The following is a 20,868-nucleotide window of genomic DNA, read 5'->3' as shown; positions in this document are numbered from 1 at the left end:
AATCAATCTAGTGCTTTCTCAGACAACTAGGAATAGCACTTCCTCAAGATCCAGCCATACCACTCCTAAGCATATATCCAAAAGAGGCTCAAGCACACAAAAAGGACATTTGCTCAACCATGTTTGTTGCAGCTTTATTTGTAATAGCCAGAAGCTGGAAACAACCCAGATGCCCCCCAACTGAAGAATGAATACAGAAATTGTAGTACATCTACACAATGGAGTATTACTCTGCAATGAAAGATTCCATTCTTAGAAACAATATTCAACCTAGCTTCTACTATGACACTAGCGTGATGTTTGATTTTAAGTCAAATTTGTGATTTTGTTGCAGGAAATGTGTTGTACATTGTAGACTATTTAGCAGCACCATCAGTCTCTACCCACTACACAAGTATATAGCACCACTTCCTCTGGTTGTGTTTCCAGATCCATTAAAAAATATCCTTGTTGAGGACTACTGTGTTAAACTACAGTATGTTGGTTCTAGAATTGTAGACTATGTTAAACAGTTCCACCTCTGGGTTCTACAGAGACTTAAACTATGTTTGGTATCATATATACAACATCTCTTCTCTCGAACTTCCAACCTAGGAGTACAGTGGATAAATGACCTGGCTTCCAGCACTTTTCTCTATCCTGTCTTCTGAGGATATGGAACTTGGACCACAACCCTTGACCTGAAGAATGGCCCTCAGAGAATTACACTTCAGGCATTATCATGGCTATTTGATATTTGTGTTGTTCATTTCCTGGCCTATGACAACACAAAGCAAAAGTTTCAGAGATTATGCCATGGATTTACCAAATTCCTAAGTTTTCTAATACTATTTGTGTAACAAAGGTGTCATTTTTTTTTTCAAACACAATGATACATTAGGGATCAGTCTGAGAAAACCATAGATGTAGCATATGCTTTTGGGTAATAACATCAATGATAATGTAGGTGAGCAAAGAAAGTTATTCCCAGCCAAACCAACCCCCCCCACACACACACATACACTGCCCTCATGTAAGAGTTAGGAGCCACACCCATCCTGCTTGCTGTGATAAATTCCCATTCTCTCCTTATAGCAACAGCCCTTCATGTGTCCACTTTACTGACATCAGTTTTTTTTTTTTTCCTACAAGGGAAAATAAAGTGTTTGTTGTCATATTGGTGTATTTCCCAACAATTCAGTCTGTGTAAATACAAACTTACTGTGGGTTTTAGGTTCCCATCCTTCTAAAATGATGTAGTTCTGATGAAGGTTTTGAAAATTGTGCACTAAATCTATTTTCCCCCATAATTACTGTATTAATTGCTGCTCCTTTTGTCATAGTACTATGATTTTGAGTAGCATTTATATCATGGACTAGCAGAACTAGCTATGCATTCTCCCCAGACCAGATGTCAAATGGCAGAAGAAACAAGCTATTCTTTAGCTCTAACCTTTGACTCAACCTTCAGACTGAACCAAATCCATAGTCTAGCCTAGAACCACTGGTCCCACCTCTGCTCCAAGTTCCCAAGCTTCTTGTACATTTCCTTCTCAATCCATTCAACTCAGTTTAGTGGTAGCCTCTGTCCTGGATGGCCTACTCCAGTGTTTTTTTAAGGGCAGACACAATAAGGCTGGCCACAGTACACATTTTCTCTTCCCTTGTCAGGCTACTCACCCGCTCCGTGTCACGAGGCATTGCCGGAGCCCCAGTTTCCGAAAGATGTCCACCACTGTCTCCATGGGGGTGTGGTCTGTGACAGTGAAAGGGCTCAGGTTCAGAATACGCCTCAGCTTCAGTGGATGTGGGCTGTTGGCTGGCAGCTCAGGGGGCTCCTCTGTGAAGTACATGATGGAGTTGCTCACAATACCCTCCTGTCTCTGTCTGGCATTTTCTAGAATAAGAGTGAGAAAAAAAATAAGCCACACACAAAAATCTTAATTATGCCTGCCTGTCCACATACAGCATTTCAGAAACTCACAAAGAGGAATTCAGAAGGCAAAAGGCACAGTCATAGCAAGTACTTCAGCCAAACATCTGTGAACCTGGCATCCCTCCAGGGGATGCCTGAGGGGGACCCCTGCTGTGACCAGAATGTTCATTGCAAACATTTTGCAAGATATGCCCCCACCAACATGGTCCTTTGCAGATGTTCACTGTTTTCTTCTAGACTCCAGAGCACCCCAAATGACCAAAGGTCCTCCATTCTCGCTTCTATACCATCTCACCATGGGCAGAAGTTTATGAGGACAGGAAACCTCATTTCACTGCCTTCACACATTATTTTTTTGTTTGTCTGTTTGTTTTTCAAATAAGTTTACAACTGGCCTAAGTGGCATTATGAATCCTAGAAGAATGAGAAACCAAAAAACCAATAAGACTTGCCCAGGCTCACAGCCCAGAAATACAGCTTAATCCCAAATATGACCCTTGGGACCAAAGAAACAACCCCAGAAAAGCTGCATCCATCCACCTCTTGATTCTCCTTTGTTTAAAAGGTGTCATTTCATAGCTTTAACAGAGAAAGATAGAAAAACTGTTATGGTAGCAATTAGTTTATTTCCGTCTGTAGGGCAAGGCCATATAAAGCTGAAGAAAAGTAGCGTAACCGGAATTCATTAGAAATACAGCTTAATGTAGTGTTAGAAACCCAAACTATTTTAAGTCACACATGAAATAAATCCATCAGTCTCAAGATATTTCTCCAAGGCCATTTTCCTTCTGTTGGAATTTTAATCTTCCTTTTAGTTCATGGGAAAAGGTTAGGGAAAATGTCCATCAGAGCCTGCCTTAAAAACGAATCCCAGTTTCTACAGTTCAGTTCTTAACCTTCTCAAAGACTACTGCAATTCACCTATATGGTTTCTTCAAGAATAAAATTCTTTCTGCCTCCTCTAAGATCATTTAGTGTAATAGAGTACTCCAATGGAAAACTGGCAGCATTAGGATCAGGCTGAGTCTAAAAGGGGGACTCTGTTGTAAAGAGGAAAGAGGGGCCTGCTGGGTAAATGTCTGTACCTTATATGGGTCGGTTTGAATCTAGCTACATCAAATGAGATGTGATTCAACCACAAATAACCGATGACACTGATGTACAGCATATTTTCAACTGCAGATCCTGTACAATCCACACTACAGGCTATACACACTGTGCTCTTGTCTCTTAATCCAAAAGGATTCTGTTTTAAAGTTCTCAGGCACAGAGGCCATAATCAGTACATACTTATTTGCTCATTTCCACAAACCAACTTAGTCTCTTAAAGTCTGACATAACATGATTCCCATCCATTTCAACAATCTGATTGAACATCAGGATTGGATCAAGCCACAACCCTTAATCAAGAACTGATCAAATGAATTTCCTAGCCTCTCTTAAAACTATCCAGCCCAGTTGCTGAAATATACAGCAAACTCGTGTTTCCTCACAATCTACTGAAACTGTATGATACCCTGATAATAAGCATCTATGACCTCAATGAAGTCTTGCTCAGCAGCATATCTCTTGTGCCAAGACCAAGTCTATTTAAGCATGTAGTAGGCACAAAACATTTTGTTAAAGATTTATTTTTGTTTTGAGTGTTGTGTGTGTATGCTTGTAAAGGCGAGAAGGGGTCATTGGATATGTTAGAACTGGAGTTACAGGAAGCTATGAGCTACCCGACATGGGTGCTAGGAATGGAACTTGGATCCTCTGGAAGAGCAACAAGTGCTCTTAGTTGCTAAGCAATATCTTCAGCATCAACAAAACATTTTTGTCACATGAATTCATGTATGCATGAATTGGATAAAATCTACTAAATGTCACTTTATCTAGCTGTTTGTCTTGTAGAATAGGGCCTATATAATGGAAAAGACATTAGAAAGAAATGTCCAAGGGCTATCCACTACCAAGAAAGAATTGTAAACATTAGCTGGGGTCAGAAGGGAATCTGAGCTATTTCTTGCTATTCCAGGTAACAATGGCTGATCTCTTCAGAATGACTCTCCTAGGTCAATTTGAAACTAGATTATAAAGTTTTATGGTAAGGATTCAAACTCTGGAGAAAGAGTTGTGATACATATACCCCTGAGCCATATCTTTAACACCTAAACATACAGTTTTTAAGACACAAAATATGAAGAAAATGCACTGAAATGCTAACTATAATGGCCTTTTTTTTAACAGTGGTGAGAATGAGGGTGCCTTCTAAATTTTTCTGAATTTTTCAATAACTTAAGAGTGTGTATTAATTTTGCTTTTAAAATACAACAAAAACTTCATTTTTAAATGTTTGAGAGTTCAAGAACTTTTCTCTCAATATTTTAATGTAGAAGGCTTCATCATAATATTGCACTAGAAACTAGTTCTGGTGGACATACACAGCTTCTTTAGAAATGATATATATTTTATAAGCATTTGCTAAAGCTCTGCAAACTCATATTCCATGTTTTGAAAGCAGCACTAATGCCAGATGCAAAGCGGGTAATTAATATAGTGATGGTGCTATGCATTTCACAAAATGTGATAGATGAGGAAAAATTTTAAATTAGAAACACTCAAACCTCCAACAAGCTTGTGAGTAGCCTCAGAGCAATAATTCTTAACTGAGAACAGTTTTGGCCCCACTCTCAGGGGAATTTAGTAATGTCTAGTGTCCCTTTTGGTTGTCACAAAATGGATACTGGGAGTGCCACTAGATTTTAGTGGAGAAAGCAAAGATGCTGCTCAACACCCTACAGTGTGCAGGACATCCCCAACCACAGCCGAATGTTAGTGGTATTAAGGTTAAGAGCTTTTACTTTAGAGTAATTGCTTCCAGGGAAGCAATGTTCTATTATCCAGTTGGATAAGAATGCTTCCATAAAATGAACACAATTAACAAGAAAGGTTAAAATGGAAAATTGGAAACAACTGCTCTCGTGCTAAGTAGCAGTATGACATGATCTAACAACTACATAGAAGGAAAAGATTATTTTATAAGATACTACCTAGCAACACATGGAGAAATCTTACACACTTCATATAACTTAACATTTAGCAGAAAGTATTTAACACCACTATTCCACATGACCCATTCCAGTAATTAACAGTGCTTTCAGAGAGAAACCTCTACACTTACAGAGCTTGTCTGGCAGATCTGATACCTATCTTCTCAGGTCCTGAATGTGGATCCTTTTATTCAAGTAAACATCTTCCATACGCTGGAGAATCATTATTAAGTCATCCACCAGATGAAAAAAAAAATTAGGGTTCCCTTAATTCTTCCCCATAACTTTAACTTTCCATTCGTTTAATCATCTCTGTGGCTTTCCACTACGTCCTCTTGGAACCTGTTCTTGCTTAATAGCATAAGCCAGGACTTGAAGAGCCTGAGCTCTGCTGAGTGCAGAAGGATCTTCATATTTGCAAACAGTAATGAGAGGTAAAAGTCCACTTGCTAGGAATTTGAACAAGGGTCATACCCAATTACTAATAACTCTGATGGCGGCAAGGTGGCACTAACTATAACTCTCTAATATAAAGACAATGGCTGTATTCTAGTGTTCTAGAAATGGATTATGAATGACAGAACATAATGACACATATGTATGTAAACAATTCTACAAATTCCATTATCTTGTGTTCTAACTTAAAAATGCTTCTCAGTTTTAGGAGAAACAAACAGAATGTAAAGTGTTATTTTCCTCATTTCTTGTTCTTTACTAATGATAACTTTCTTGAATGTTCATTGCAGTAGCTCTGCTTTTAATCTCCTTAAAAGTGAACTTGGCAAGAGAGAGAGTTTAGCAAAATGTTTAATGTCCTATATCAATAGTCATACAAGGACATATAATTCCTCAAATACAGTTCCTGAATGTCACCACCAGAATGTGGTGATCCTGCAATTCCCATGGCTTAGTAAAACAGCTTGTCTGATTCCTTTCAGCAAAACACCCCTCATCTTTCTACAAGTCATGTAAATAACAGATTCTACACTAAAATGGGCCTAATCAAATGCACAGAAAAATGATTTACACTAAATGATGCCTCTTCAGATATTCCAAACATAGCTTCTGAGTGGGTCCATGCTTGCAGAGCTTAAGTTTCTTCTCCAACCAGTTGATGCTAATTACCAATTACCACTTGATTACAGTAATGCATTTAAGCAAAATTAGTAAGCTGTGTCTTAGCAGGTATGCCTGGAGCAGCACAATAGGTAATGGATTCTGTGACATTTATTACTTCAGTTTCTAAATTCAACCATTGTGTAAAAGATTTGAGAGGCTTGAATGCATTTTAAAGGCTGCTGATTGCATTATTTTAAAACAAACCCAACCCTACTTAAACAATTTTTAATGATCTCATTATTTGTAAGGCAGAATTACCCCTCAAGGTACCTCCCTATTCCAAAACAAGACCTATATAAAGAGAAATATCCCTGAGCGCTCACAGAAGAATTTGCCATGGTACCTAAAATGTAAGTGCAAACTTTGCTTTCTGTGTGAACTAACCATTAAAGTTAGAAGGCAGTGCTTATCTACACTAACACTTGGAAAGCTTTAAAGGAGGAGATCTTAAATATATTTTAAGCTATTTAATATGGGAAAGGAGTTTTAAAAATAGAAAACGAAGTGCCTGGGAAATAGGAACAAAAGGCCAAAGGATAAATAGCAGTCTAGTGAAGACATGTTTATAGTGAGGTAATCACAGTCACGAAGGAGGAAGGTCTTATTGTTGAACTGCAGGAACATTCTGGAAGATGTGGTGGACCATAACACTGTCCTATGGGCGTGAAAGTTGTGCCAGAGGCTTGTCTCCCATGTGATACAGAGGTATTTTTTTTCACAGATCATGAAGCAGGACTGCTGGCTATGCATGCATGTAGGCCATGCATGGGAAGATAGGCTATAATGACCATTGTACCTGCTACATCCTGAGGTCCAGAGGACTTTAGTTCTCTAAGACACATTAATTTTTCTTGCCTGGAGCTCTCCCTACAACTCTTACCCAGATATACCTCCTGCTTTCCTTCCACTGCAGCCATCGCTGGGACAATCGGATCCATGGATTGCCTTCTTTGAACAGCCTGTCTTTGGAACACCCTACCCATATGTCCGCTATCCAAATAACTGACCCTCAGGGTAACTGACCTCAAGTCAAACACAAGGAAAACATAATCACATCAAACTAATTTCTAGTGATACTGCTTGCTAAGCCAGATCGGCCCCTAATTGGTGGGACTGGAGGTAATGCCATGGACTAAAGCAAAAACATGCAGCACTAAGTGAAGTACAAGAGAGAATGTCCCACTTAAGTGGGATGACTACACTACCTTTCATCCATTTTTGACATAAGCTACGCCTATTCAACTTTTTTCTTATAGTATTCCTTCCATCAGCTTTAGACAACAATTCCTTAAAAAATGCAGAAGTAGCAGCATCAAGGAACCCCAGTGACTGCCTGTACCCACATCAACCACTTTCTAACCCAGAATACCTACCTCAGGGCTTGAGTTCAAACCTTAATTCTTTAGAGTGTGAGTTGGGAGCAGGAGCATCGGCATGACTAGGAATCTCATAATGAATACAGAATGTCAGGATCCAGTGGGCCAGTTCAATCAGAATTTTTGTGGTTGTTGTTTGTTTGTCGTTTCTGTGTTGTTTTTGTTTCGAGACAGGATTTCCCTATGTAGCCTTGGCTATCCTGGACTCCCTTTATGGACCAGGCTGGCCTCGAACTCACAGAGTTCCACCTTCCTGTGCCTCCTCAGCTGGGATTATAGGTATGAGCCACCACAATCAGCTCAATCAGAATTTGTATCTTAACCTGATTCTAGATGATAAATATGCTTAAATAAAAGCTTAGAAGCCTCTGTTTTTTAATATATTTTTATCATAAAATTTTTGAGTTTAATATATAAATTCACTGTTTTTGTATCATTTGCACCTCTCATTCTCTCTTTCCAATTCCTCCCATGTTTCCTTGCCATATCCTCTAAATTTCATGTTCTCTTATTCTATACATATGCATATACATATTAGGTACATAGAACCTATTGAATTCAATTAGTGTTGCCCATAAGTGCACATGTTTAAGACTGACCACATAGATTTGAGTGACATATTAGGGGCTTGTCAAGCAATTTCCTGAAACCTATGTGCTGATTCTAGAGCTACAAAAGCTACCATTAGGCTCTGAAGAAAACGTGAGTGCCTCCCTGTCCTTACTCACTTATAGCCAAGATCAGCTCCCGCCGCTGGGCAAAGCCAATCAGGCGCTCCGAGTCTCTGGAGACCACTACAGGGAAGCCATTGTAGTCTGTCTCCTTGATGAGTGTCTCCACATCCTCCACAGTCATGCTGTCCTGGGTTAATACCGACAATGATGGTTCTCCCCTCCGGGGCCGCATCACATCAGTGGCCAGGGTACGGTGGGTGAACTCATCCTTCACATCCAGAAATGGGTAACCATTCAGATGGATGTGGGCTTCATAAATTCCCTCTTTACCAAAGGCATCAGCCACCCACTTGCTGGTGACAGCCGCTGCCATCAGGGGTACAATATACTCCAGACCTCCAGTCAATTCAAACATGATGACCACCAGTGACACTGTCATCCTAGTTACTCCACCTATAACAGAAAAGGACAGTGAGATCTGAAAGGTGAGCCACAGACCCCATGAATGTGTGATTTTTGTAAACAGACAAGTTGACAGACCAGAATTTCAGCCCAAGCAGGTTCTCTAATGAGACCTTTCAGTCATTTTCATACTTGTTCTAAGGAGTAAGTCCCACATGATAACTGGTCTCAGGTTCTATTAAACCCAGCTTTGCATCAGGGACCTGTATATTGCCTGAGAGGGAGCTCTACTCCAATAAGGAACACAGGTTTTGTATTCACCCAGGTCATATACATGGCTCTTTGATGAGTGAATCCAACCAGACTACCCAGGCTTCTCACAATGCAAGCAACTCAAAAAAGTTTTAGAGATTTTAAAGAATATTAGATTGGACAGGGATCTGGCTTTGAATCCCTAGGCAATTGCAAGCAAATCCTACTCTAATAAACTTAAACCAGGATTTCTTAACCTTAGTCCATAAAATATAAGATATTTGGGGCTGGACTATTCTGTGCTGTCAAGAAGGTCCTATGTTCACAAACTAAGAAGTCAATGCTCTCTCTGCCCACTACACACAAGTGGCACTTAGAGTTATTTGCAAAAGTGACTCCAAATATTAGCAGAGAGAGAACACTCCTTGTTGAGAAGCCATATTTTAGAACAATGGTTGTCAACTTTCCTAATGCTGAAACCCTTTAATACAGTTCCTCAGGCTGCTCTCCTCCTCCCCCACAACCATAACATTATTTTCATTGCTACTTCATAATTGTAATTTTCCTACTGCTATGAATCATAATATAAATATCTGTGTTTGTCAATGGTTTTAGACGACCCCTGTGAAAGGAGACATGATCCACAGATTGAGAACTTTTGTTTTAAATGATACAGCTGTAAGACAATAGAGATTTCATTACCCTGGGCTCTGAAAGACTGAACAGATGAGAACCTGCAAACATGTAAAGGTGTGTGTGCGTGTGTGTGTGTGTGTGCTGAAAAATGCATGAGCTACAGAGATGTAGAAACTTACTTGTTACCAGAGGATAGTCTACCCTTATCCCAAGTGAAACCAATAGTCAAATCCATTTCTTTTCTTCCTGTCTGACCTCTAAGATATATCACCACCCTGCCCTCCTCCTTCCCCACATATAGCTGTACCTAGACAGGCTGCAGCTCCCACCATTGCATAGAGTCCTGGTGTGACACAGTCTGCTCCAGGCCTGCACCAGTTCCTGAAGATGATCCAGTCATGGTGATGGTAGGCCAGCTGCTCCACACCAATTCCCACCATCCGGCCTGCCATGGCTCCTACAGCCATGCTGGGGATGAAGAGGCCTGAGGGAATCTTGAAGGAGCATACAGAGAAAAGGCAGCCTGAGAAAAATTCACCCAGTTCCAAGGAGAGTGAGAGTCTCCCATTCCCACAACATTTGCATTTCACTTAGATCCTCAAAGGAGACACAGCTCTTTACAACAAGTAAGCTGGGGAAAGGTGAGACAAATGCTTTGACTCACACAGTTGCTTAGGTGGTGGACTCCACTGCAACTCAAAAAGAGCACAGTTTGACACTTTCATGTCCTCTCCTTCAAAGACAGCCCCTTTGTCGCCTGGGCATTAAAGAATGATAAGCTTCACTGCAGATAACATTCCAAACCAGCATTTGCCACCTGAGTCTCTCACCACTTTCTCACTCCCCCAGCTGTGTCATTCACACTGGCTTTGAAAATTAAATGTCAAAGCCACGGCATGAGAATGGATGAGAAAGGCCTTCAACTGCTCCCAGGTAAAATACAGAAACTGAGTGCATTGTCACCCTTGCTGGCCTGAATCCTCCAAAAGCTTTTCAAAGACTCAGTGACCTGTTCAAAGGGTGATGGCTGGACATCTATCAGGGAGAAAGGAGGAAAAACCTCCCTTTCCTTATTAAACTCATTTTCCAAGAAGCTTTCAGAATAATTTCCAGCCATCTCAGAGGCAGCAAAGAAGCAGACTGTGTGGCCTAATAGGTTTTAGTAGTGGTGAGTCTTCTACTTTTATTAATGAAAACATATTTTGGTTTAACTGGTGATCATATGTGTGCTACCGAACTCCCTGACTTCAGTGTTCATTGAGACTCAACAAACTTTTAGATCTCACAGCAGCTGCTCTTTTTACCACTCCAGCAGCCATCAATCTGAGGATGGAAGCATATCTTTAACCTCGCTAAAGTGAAGGAGGCAGCCTCTTATGCAATTTCTAGAATTTGGAATGATTTCTGAGAAACTGTCTCTTTCTAAATTTTCCTAACTCCACAGTCATTAACCTCCTTAACTTCAAAGTAGGCTTCTCTTAGTAAGCACCAAAAGGTATTAATAACATCTTCCTTGAACACAAAGATAAATTCTTTGACAGGAACTGAAGAATAAGAGTGAGTCATCTTGTGTCTTACAAAGTCACCATTTTTGAGACTCAGTAAAAACAAAACATTTTCAAATACCACATGGCAATGGTAATGTCCACACGTGTGTTTTTATGAAAATTTATCAAGCTCTGACCAACTCTGAATGAATGGTATATTCTGATATGTTTTTAAATAGAAATAATGGTACTATTCACAACAGCTAAGAGGTATAACCAACCAAATGTCCATGAAAAGATGAATGGATCAAGAAAATGTATAATATACAGAGTGAAGTACTACTTAGCCAATAAAAGGAGCAAAGTATTAGAACATGGTACACCATGGATGAGCCTTAAAGCCATGATGCTGAGTGAAAGGTAACAGACATGAAGGGCCACATATTTCATTCCATTCATATGAACTGTCCAAAATAAGTAAGCCCACAGTGTCAGAGAACGCTTAAATGGCTGCAAGGGGATGAGCCAGTGGAGAATGTCTTCACGAAATGAAAATATTCTGAATTAAATAAACAATGGCTACACTGTATTGTAGATATACATAATGATAATGAAGTCTATACTTTAAAATGATTAACTTGGCCAGGTACGGTACTAACATCTATAATCACAGTATTACGGAGGCAGCGGCAGGAGGATAACAAGTTCAGAGACAGAGTGATATAAACAGTGAGACACCAACTCAAAGAGAAAAGGAAAGCAATAATGTCTCAGTGCCCTTGGAAGTATGCATATCTGAGCTGGGTTAAAGCAGTGCTTCAAACCAAAAATGAAAGAACCTGTCTTCTCTCCAACGATGGAAGCATGCACTGTTATCCACAGTTCTCAAAGACATCAAGAAAAGATATATGCAAATAGCCCATGCCATGGTGCTACTTGAATTTAGAAAGGGAATCAATTACTCTGTGCCCTCAAATGCTGATGTAGCTTGCATGCTGCTCAGTACAGTTTCTCTGAATGATGGCTTTGGCGTATCTCACCAGAGGAGCCATGTATCCTTCAAGGGCAGCATTTTGTATTGGATTCTGTACCCTTCAGACCTAGTACATTTCTCTGGAAATAGATGATTCTCAAGGGAAATTTTATTGACCGAACTAGAGGCTAAATTGGGCTTTCTTTGTCCACTCTGTCATTGACCACTCAGCAGCTAAAACTATATTTCTCTAAGAAGGCAATGAGGTGACTTGATGTCCATCCAACCCTGTATCCCATAAATATATCAAAAATTGGGTTGGACCAAGCTGCCATCTATAGCTTCTTCAAATAGAAAGTGGAAATAGCCAGGTGTGGTACCACATGCTTTAATCCTAGTTCTTATGAGGCATGAGATGTCTGTGAGTTCAAGGCTGGTCTGGTCTATATAGCAAATTCTGGGCTAGTCAGATTTCCATGGTGGGACTAGTCAAAAAAATAAATAAAAAAGAAAATGAAAATAGGATCTCTTCTTCATATGCTTGATGTTTAGATTATTATTTCCTTTCAATTAAAAGAAGACCATGCACATGAGAACATTACAGAAAAGTCAGTGTTCTTCTTCAAATCATAATTTTATTTTGGAGACTAATGTGCTGTATTCAGAAAAACATGCCCTCCCCCCTTTTTCTGCTTCACTTACCTTCATGCCAAAGGTAAATATAGTAATGACTATTTTGAAGATCAATGCCAAGGCCAGCTGCCACATGGCTGTATAAACCCCAACCCCAGCTGGCCGGTCCGGAATGTCATCCACAGGCCGAGTCATGTTGGGGTCATTGATGTAGTCACAGAGCTGAGAGGACTCAAGAGCCCCACAGTCGTTGAACAGTTCAGAAATGAGTTCACTGGTACTCTGACGAGTGTAGGGATTGGGATAGGCAATGATGGCTGTGATGGCTGTCACCACAATGACCTCCAACACTGGGTACTTCCCCAACCTGGTGGTTTTACGCCTCCTGCACCAGGCAATGTTGCAGCGTGTAAAGAGGGTTCCCCACAAACCCCCAAAGACTCCAAGCAGGATGAAGGGGAAGAGTTCAGCCATGTACCAGGGTGTATGATACTCCACGTAAAAAAGAACCAGGCGACTATTTCCAAAGGGGTTGATGGAACGCAGTGTGAAGGCTGCCACCAGGGCTGCAAAAAATGACCTCCACAAGGTTTTCAGAGGAAAGTAGTAACTGACCTAGAACAAAAAAAAAAAAAAAAAAAAAAAAAAAAAAAAAAAAAAAAACAAAACAGAAAGAAAGAAAGAAAATCATCAGAGAGTAACCAAATGATGGACTGCTTGATTAGCAGCTAATTGCTAGAATTTGGCATAAAGGACACAGTTAAAACAAAAAATATATGCCACTCAATTTATCAGTTTAGGTTTAGTTGTGACAAAAATAAAACATCCTTAAGAAAATTAATGTCTAAATATAGATTGGTGAGCTGAGAATACAACTTGGTAGTACAATGTTTGTCTAGCAATCATAAGATCTTGGGTTCAGTCCCTAGTACTATAAACATTAATAAACAAATAGCAAAAGTTGGGCAGCTTTAATTAAAATGGGTTTGTGCTATATTCATAAGAGAAATAAAATGCTTAGGGTGTAGCTCAGAGGTATAGCACATGTTCGGTATGCTCCAGGCCCAAGTTTTGTCCCAGCACCGCAAAAATGAACAAAAGATGATGTATTTACTCATAATACTGTTCATTTTACAGAAATCCTCCCAAACTCAAGAATTCTTATTGTGTGAATGACAAAAGAGATTGAGGGCTGGAAAATTCTGGTCTACAAGTCAATTCTAACTCACAAAATATATTTTTAAGCAGCAGAGTTTTTATAGTTATGAATGGTTAGGGTAACAAAAGTAACTACTTATTACCTGAAATATTTGTTCACAAAATAACATTTCTGTGACACATAAGAACTAAATAAAGGTGAAATTTCAAGTTCTCAGCCACATAGTCATATGCCTACTCATAGATATTGCTGCAAGTACAGTCAGTCAACTGGCTGTGGCAAAAAGTGTGGCTCATGAAACTTACATAATTAAATATCCTGATCTTTTCAGAAAAGTCTTTGTTAACCCTGGAAAGATCCATTATGTTCCAAAACCAAGTTGGAAACTAGGTTGTCTTTGTTCTCACACTAGAAAACTCTCCAAAAACATTGGCAATTTTAAAAATAGTACATGAGAACACATTTAATAGCAGAAATTATGTTGCTTAATTAACTACGTGAAGCTTATTCAAAACGTCTGTCAACTACCCACGTATTTCTGGCCATTCCAAACCGTGAAAATGCTTTCTGCCCGCTCTCACCTCTTCTAGACTGAAGAGCACACCTCCTATAGGAGCACCGAAGGCCACAGAGACACCAGCTGCAGCTGCAGCTGAAAGCACCTGCAAATCAATTAGTTAAAGGTGAGCTGGGGGTTGGGAGCATAGAATAAGGGCTGGTAAGATGAGGTAAGGACTCTAAGAAGCTATGTCCCCTGCCAGTGGAGGTAGAAGGGAGCTGGCTCACCTCACGCCTCTTGCCCTCATTCTTGCTATACTTTGAGAAAAGGCTGCTGAAGAAATTGCCACAGCAACAAGCCACATGCACCAGTGGCCCCTCTTTCCCAAGGCTCAGGCCAGAGGACACAACCAGTACCAGGGTGACAGTCTTGATTAGCAGGGTCCATTTCCCCAAGTAGCCTCTGATGATGAAGCCACTTAAAATAGTCTTTATCTGCAACAAAAGATGGAGAGTGAGGGCAAGTGTACTACATTGGTCCAGGGCTAGGAAAGAAACTGAACCAGACTCACTAAATACAATGCCCCTTTGTAAAAAAGGCTTCCACTTTTCCCCAGCTTTTAAAACTTATAACTTGACCCAGCTTCTGTGAATCTTCTCTGCTTGGCTTATATGTCACTGGAATTCCCAAACTGAAAGAGCCCATGATACAAACTGAGCCTACTACAAGTTCCCTTTTTTTTTTTTTTTTTTTGAGATGGGGGTCTCACTATGTGGCACTGTCTGGACTGGAACTCACTACATAGAACAGGCTAGCCTTGAACTCAAAGATTCAGTATTTGAAGATGATATGATAGTATACCTGAGTGACCCCAAAAATGCTACCAGAGAACTCCTTCAGCTGATAAATACCTTCAGCAAAGTGGCTGGACACAAAATTAACTCAAAAAAGTCAGTAGCCCTCCTGTATACAAAAGACAAAAGGACTGAGAAAGAAATTAGGGAAACAACACCCTTCAAGTTAGCTACAGAAGACATAAAGTACCTTGGTGTGACCCTAACCAAGAAAGTCAAAGACTTGTATGAAAAAAATTCCAGTCTCTGAAGAAAGAATTAGAGGAAGATACCAGAAGATGGAAAGATCTCCCATGTTCGTGGCTTGGCAAGATTAATATGGTAAAAACGCTCATCTTACCAAAAACAGTCTACAGATTCAATGTAATTCCCATTGAATTACCAACACAATTCTTTACAGACCTTGAAAGAAAAATTCTCAACTTCATAAGGAATAACAAGAAATCCTGAATTGCTAAAACAATCCTCTACAATAAAAGATCTTCTGGAGGTATCTCCATCCCTGATCTCAAGCTGTACCATAGAGCAACAATACTAAAATCTGCATGATACTGGCATAGAAACTGACTGGTCGATCAATGGAATCGAATAGAAGATCCTGAAATAAATCCACACACTTATGGACACCTGATCTTTGACAAAGATGCCAAAATCATACAATGGAAAAGAGATAGCATCTTCAACAAATGGTGCTGGTTTAACTGGATGTCAACATGTAGAAAAATGCAAAAAGATCCATACTTATCACCCTACACAAAACTAAAGTCCAAGTGGATCAAAGACCTCAATATAAAATCAGACACACTAAACCTGTTAGAAGAAAAAGTAGAGCCTTGAACTTATTGGCATAGGAGACAACTTCCTGAACAGAACACCAACAGCACAGGCTCTAAGAGCAACAATCAATAAATGGGACCTCATGAAACTGAAAAGCTTCTGTAAAGCAAAGGACATCATTGTCAGAACAAAAAGACTGCCTACAGCTTGGGAAAAGATCTTCACCAAGCCTATATCTGACAGAGGGCTAATATCCAGAATATATAAAGAACTCAAGAAGTTAAAGAGCAACAAATCAAGTAATCCAATTGAAAAATGGGGAACAGAGCTAAACAGAGAATTATCTGTAGAAGAATATCGAAAGGCAGAGAAACTCTTAAAGAAATGTTCAACATCCTTAGTCATCAGGGAAATGCAAATCAAAATGACCTTGAGATTTCACCTTACACCCTTCAGAATGGCTAAGATCAAAACCTCAAATGACAACACATGCTGAAGAGGATGTGGAGAAAGGGGAACCCTCCTCCACTGCTGGTGGGAATGTAAACTTCTACAACCACTTTGGAAATCAATCTGGTGCTTTCTCGGACAGTTTGTAATAGTGCTTCCTCAAGATCCACCTATACCAGTCTTAGGCATATAACCAAAAGATGCTCAAGTACATAACAAGGACATTTGCTCAACCATGTTTGTAACAGCTTTATTTGTATTAGCCAGAAGCTGGAAACAACTCAGATGCCCCTCAGTTGAGGAATGGATACAGAAATTTTGGTACATCTACACAATGGATTATTACTCAGCAATAAAAATAAGGAAATCATGAAATTTGCAGGCAAATGGTGGGGACTAGAAAAGATCATCCTGAAGCAGAAGGGCGCACAGGGTATATACTCACTCATAAGTGGATATTAGACATATAATATAGGATACACCTACTAAAATCTGTATACCTAAAGAAACTAATCAAGAAGGAGGACTCTGGCTAAAATGCTCAATCCAGAAAGGCAAAGAGGATGATCATCAGAAGAAGGAGAAAACAGGGAACAGGACAGGAGCCTGCCACAGAGGGCCTCTGAAAGGCTCTACCTTGCAGGGTATCAAACCAGATGCTGAGACTTAATGGCCAACCTTTGGGCAGAGTGCAGGGAACTTTATGAAAGAAGTGGGAAATAGTAAGACCTGGAGGGGACAGCAGCTCCACAAGGAGAACAAAAGAACCAAAAAGTCTGGGCACAGTGGTCTTTTCTGAGACTGATACCCCAACCAACTCCTGCACAGATGTAGCCAATGGCAGTTCAGTGTCCAAGTGGGTTCCATAGTAATGGGAACAGGGATGGAATCTGACATAAACTTGATTGGCCTGCCCTTTGATCACCTCTCTCTAAGGGGGGAGCAGCCTTACCAGGCCGCAGAGGAAGATAATTCAGCCAGTCCTGATGAGAACTGATAGACTAGGATCAGAAGGAAGGGGAGGAAGATCTCCCTTATCACTGGACTGGGGGAGGGACATAGGTAGAGAAAGGGGAGCTAGGGTGAGATTAGGAGGGAAGGAGAGAGGGAGCTACATGGGGGGATACAAAGTGAACAAACTGTAATTTATAAAAATTAAAATTAAAAAGAAGAAAAAAATTCACCTGACTCTGTTTTTTGAGTGCTTGAATTAAAAGTGTGTACCACCATGCCCTGCCATAGATTGCTATTTTAAATAGATACTTTTAGCATATAAAATGATGGATTTCACTATGAAGTTTCCATATGTAAAGATCATATTGTTCCCATTGTTTCCTATTGAAAAGGAGTTTGAGTAGAGAGAACTACTCTCTTACTCCTTTGCAGACTTGCTCCATTTTATCAATGCCAAATAACCACTTTATTTTTACAAGTGCGTTTAAGACTTTGCCTAGAATTCAGTTGGATACCAGTATCTATGATGGACTTTGCATACTGAAGCTCATTTTTCCTAGTGGTTCAATACTTCTCTACCTCCAACCTCTGCCACAATAGACTATAAAGAGTGAATGTTTACCATTCAATCCACTGATTAGAATCATGAGATCCTAGGTCAGTTAATCAAATTCTTAAACAGTTTTCCCAATTGTATGCTAAGTTATGGAATAATGTTTTCCCTTGTCAATGTCATTTACATAACAGAAAAATGTCTTCTTGTGGACATCACTCAGCCAAGTAAAACAACTTCTCAAACAACAAACATAATGCTTCTCAACCTCATCAAAATCACTTGGCAAACTAGAAAATATCAAGGAGTAGCTCTCCCTTCAAAGACCTAATCAAGAACTAACTTTCCCAGCAAAGATCTAATGTAACTGTCCTGAGATGCATTCAAGGCAAAGCGTATTTTACAGCCAGATGAGTCTAAAATGCTCAGCTCCTGGAAAAAGCAACACAATTATCCCTAATTTCTCAATCTTTAAGAGTCATCACTGAAACAAAATTGGTTTTTCAGTGCTTACTTATATTGTTTATCATGTCAATTTTGTTGATTTGAGGAGGTTATGAATGGGCTAATCCTCAAATTTTAAAGAGCTGTGGACTGGATTCTTTTTTAAAATTTTTTATTTGTTTTTTATTTTTATTATTAGTTACATTTTATTAACTCTGTATCCCAGCTGTATCCTGCTCCCTCATTCCCTCCCAATCCTACTCTCCCTCCCTCATCTCCTCCCTGCCCCTTTCCAAGTCCACTGATTGGGGAGGACCTCCTCCCCTTCCATCTGTTTGTCCCTGTTTTATCAGGTATCTTCAGGACTGGCTGCAAAGTCCTCCTCTGTGGCTTAGCAGGATTGTTCCTCCCTTGGAGAGCGGGGAGGTCAAAGAGCCTGTTGTTGAGTTCGACTGGATTCTTTTTATCTCAAGATTTCATCTCTTGCCTTTTAATGGGCTAGGGTTAAGATGGGGTCTCACTATTTAGGCTAAGCTGACCTGATTCTCCTGCCTCCACTTCACAGGTGCTGAGATTATAGGTGTGCACCACAGATAATACTTTCTCTCTCTCAGTTTTGAAGAAGAGAGAAAGAGGATGAGAACAAAAAGGGAGAGGGAAATGAGGTAAATGGAGGAGGTAAAAATACACACACACACACACACACACACACAGAGAGAGAGAGAGAGAGAGAGAGAGAGAGAGAGAGAGAGAGACAGAGGAGAGAGAGGAGGGAGAGAGAGAGACATACACAGATATCCCAAAAATCTGTGTTCCTTCTCACAGAATAAGAGGACTCTTAGATGTAATCAAACGGTATTTCTTGAACTAGTCTAGCTACTCAGACAAACCAGTTGTGGTTAAACTAGTATTTAACTAGTGGTGGTTGCTCTAATTGAGCCTGTGCTCTGGGGCTCTCAGATGTCTGTACTGAAAGGATGTTTGATTATGCCCGACACAATCTAGACCTTTTTTGTTGCCTCAAATAAAAAATATCTATAATTTTTGTCAGTTAGTTAATATGGATTTGTACCCTGGGGTACAGGTTAAAAGCATAATACCACTTAAAAATCACAAGCATCTAAATTATCTGAGCCTTTGCCAGCAATGACATGTGGTGAATTGAACAATGTAATAGGTATTTTGTAATTCTCTAAAATGATTTTATAAAATTGTCATGATCAAATTAGGAAATAAAGAAAACAGATTCATTCCCGAGAGATGCCCAAATCTAATTACTTTAATATGAATTGATAGAATCTGGAGCAAGCAGGGCTTTAGTGAGATGTATTGCAGAGACTCTTACTAGGTGGTGGCACCCTTAAACAAAGCTCTTTCTGATCAATAAATGTTTATGTGAATGCTCATATTTGGTCAAGAAAAGAAATCAGTGAAGAATAAGATTTGAAAGGGTGAAATTTCTTGTCCAGTTGGTAATGAACACTTGTGGCCTTTTGGAATTTAAAGGTTCAAGAGAAATTCAGGTCTATACAAACTAAGTCTAAGACACTAGACTTGCTTTCTACGTCTAAGAAACTAGAGTGCTTGCTTTCATGCTATTTGTATGGAAATATGTTATGAGGGTACATGCACACAGGTGTATGCACCATGTATACACATATAGAGATGAAAGGAGGATGCTAGGTACTTCTCTTCATTCTCTACTTATTCCCTTGATAGAAGATTTCCCATTGAACATGAAGCTTACTGTTTCAGCTAGGATGGCTGGTCATTGAGTTTCTAGGATCTGCCCATCTCTGTTCCATAATGCTGATGTTATAGAAACATGCAGCCAAGCTCAACTTTTACTTGAGTGCTGAATATTCAAATTCAAGCCCTATGCTTATACTGTAAGCCCTCTAACCAATTGAGCCATTTCCTTAGCCAAAGAGCTCATTTTCAAACATGCTTTACAGGACTTATACTTCTGTATTTAATATACAGAAAAAAAATCTCTAAATTAGCACTTCAAAATCTTTATAGTGGGTATGGTGATGCACATCTGTAATCCCAGGCAGGACTCAGAGAGCATAAATAAAAAGACTGATGAAAATTGATGAATAGTTGATGAAGCATAAATAAAAAGGGCAGCCTGTGCCACATTGTAATTCCACACAGTTTGAAAGTTTCCAAGGGGATTTTTATCTTAAATAATCAAAATATTATGGAAGAAAATTCTTAGAAGGATGAGCAGTTTTGAAAATTCAGTTGTCTAATTTGTAGCTCAGTAGCAGAGAGCTTGTCAGTCTCATCATCAGCAACATAAAAAGGTAAATATGTACCTATGTGCATTGTGTTCATTCTGCTCTTTTGTCACCTGCCGTCAACATATTCCACCAGATCACATGACTCCAGTAAGATATAACAGCTTTTGTAAGCAGCTCAGCCTATACTTTTACTAATGTGATGAGAGCAGAGGTCTTCTTCCTCTTCCCTCTGACCCTAGCCTATCAGGTCTCATCAGGACTGGCTGCATTGTCCTCCTCTGTGGCTTGGTAAGGCTGCCCTTCTCAGGAGGAGGTGATATTAGAGCCAGCCACTGAGTTCATGTCAGAGCAGACCCTTGTTCCTCTTACTAGTGAACCCACTTGGACACTGAGCTGCCACGGGCTACATCTGTGCAGGTGTTCTAGGTTA

At 39.8% G+C, this 20,868-nt stretch overlaps 1 protein-coding gene across 4 annotated transcripts in view; it reads right to left on the bottom strand.

Annotated features, from left to right (window-relative positions):
* Positions 1-20,868, bottom strand: part of Clcn4 (chloride voltage-gated channel 4) — a 78,324-nt gene that overhangs the window by 12,542 nt on the left and 44,914 nt on the right. For all 4 annotated transcript variants that reach the window (XM_060375129.1, XM_060375131.1, XM_060375133.1 and 1 more), the window contains 6 exons: positions 14,448-14,654; positions 14,243-14,323; positions 12,572-13,117; positions 9,717-9,903; positions 8,174-8,572; positions 1,660-1,876 (listed from right to left, as the gene is read on the bottom strand). In XM_060375129.1, the coding sequence (XP_060231112.1) occupies positions 1,660-1,876; positions 8,174-8,572; positions 9,717-9,903; positions 12,572-13,117; positions 14,243-14,323; positions 14,448-14,654 (1,637 nt within the window). The remainder of the gene's footprint in view (positions 1-1,659; positions 1,877-8,173; positions 8,573-9,716; positions 9,904-12,571; positions 13,118-14,242; positions 14,324-14,447; positions 14,655-20,868) is intronic.

The sequence above is a fragment of the Meriones unguiculatus genome, chromosome X, assembly GCF_030254825.1.
Source record: "Meriones unguiculatus strain TT.TT164.6M chromosome X, Bangor_MerUng_6.1, whole genome shotgun sequence".
NCBI classification, from domain to species: Eukaryota; Metazoa; Chordata; class Mammalia; order Rodentia; family Muridae; genus Meriones; species Meriones unguiculatus.
This window is presented reverse-complemented; position numbering and strand designations above follow the sequence as displayed.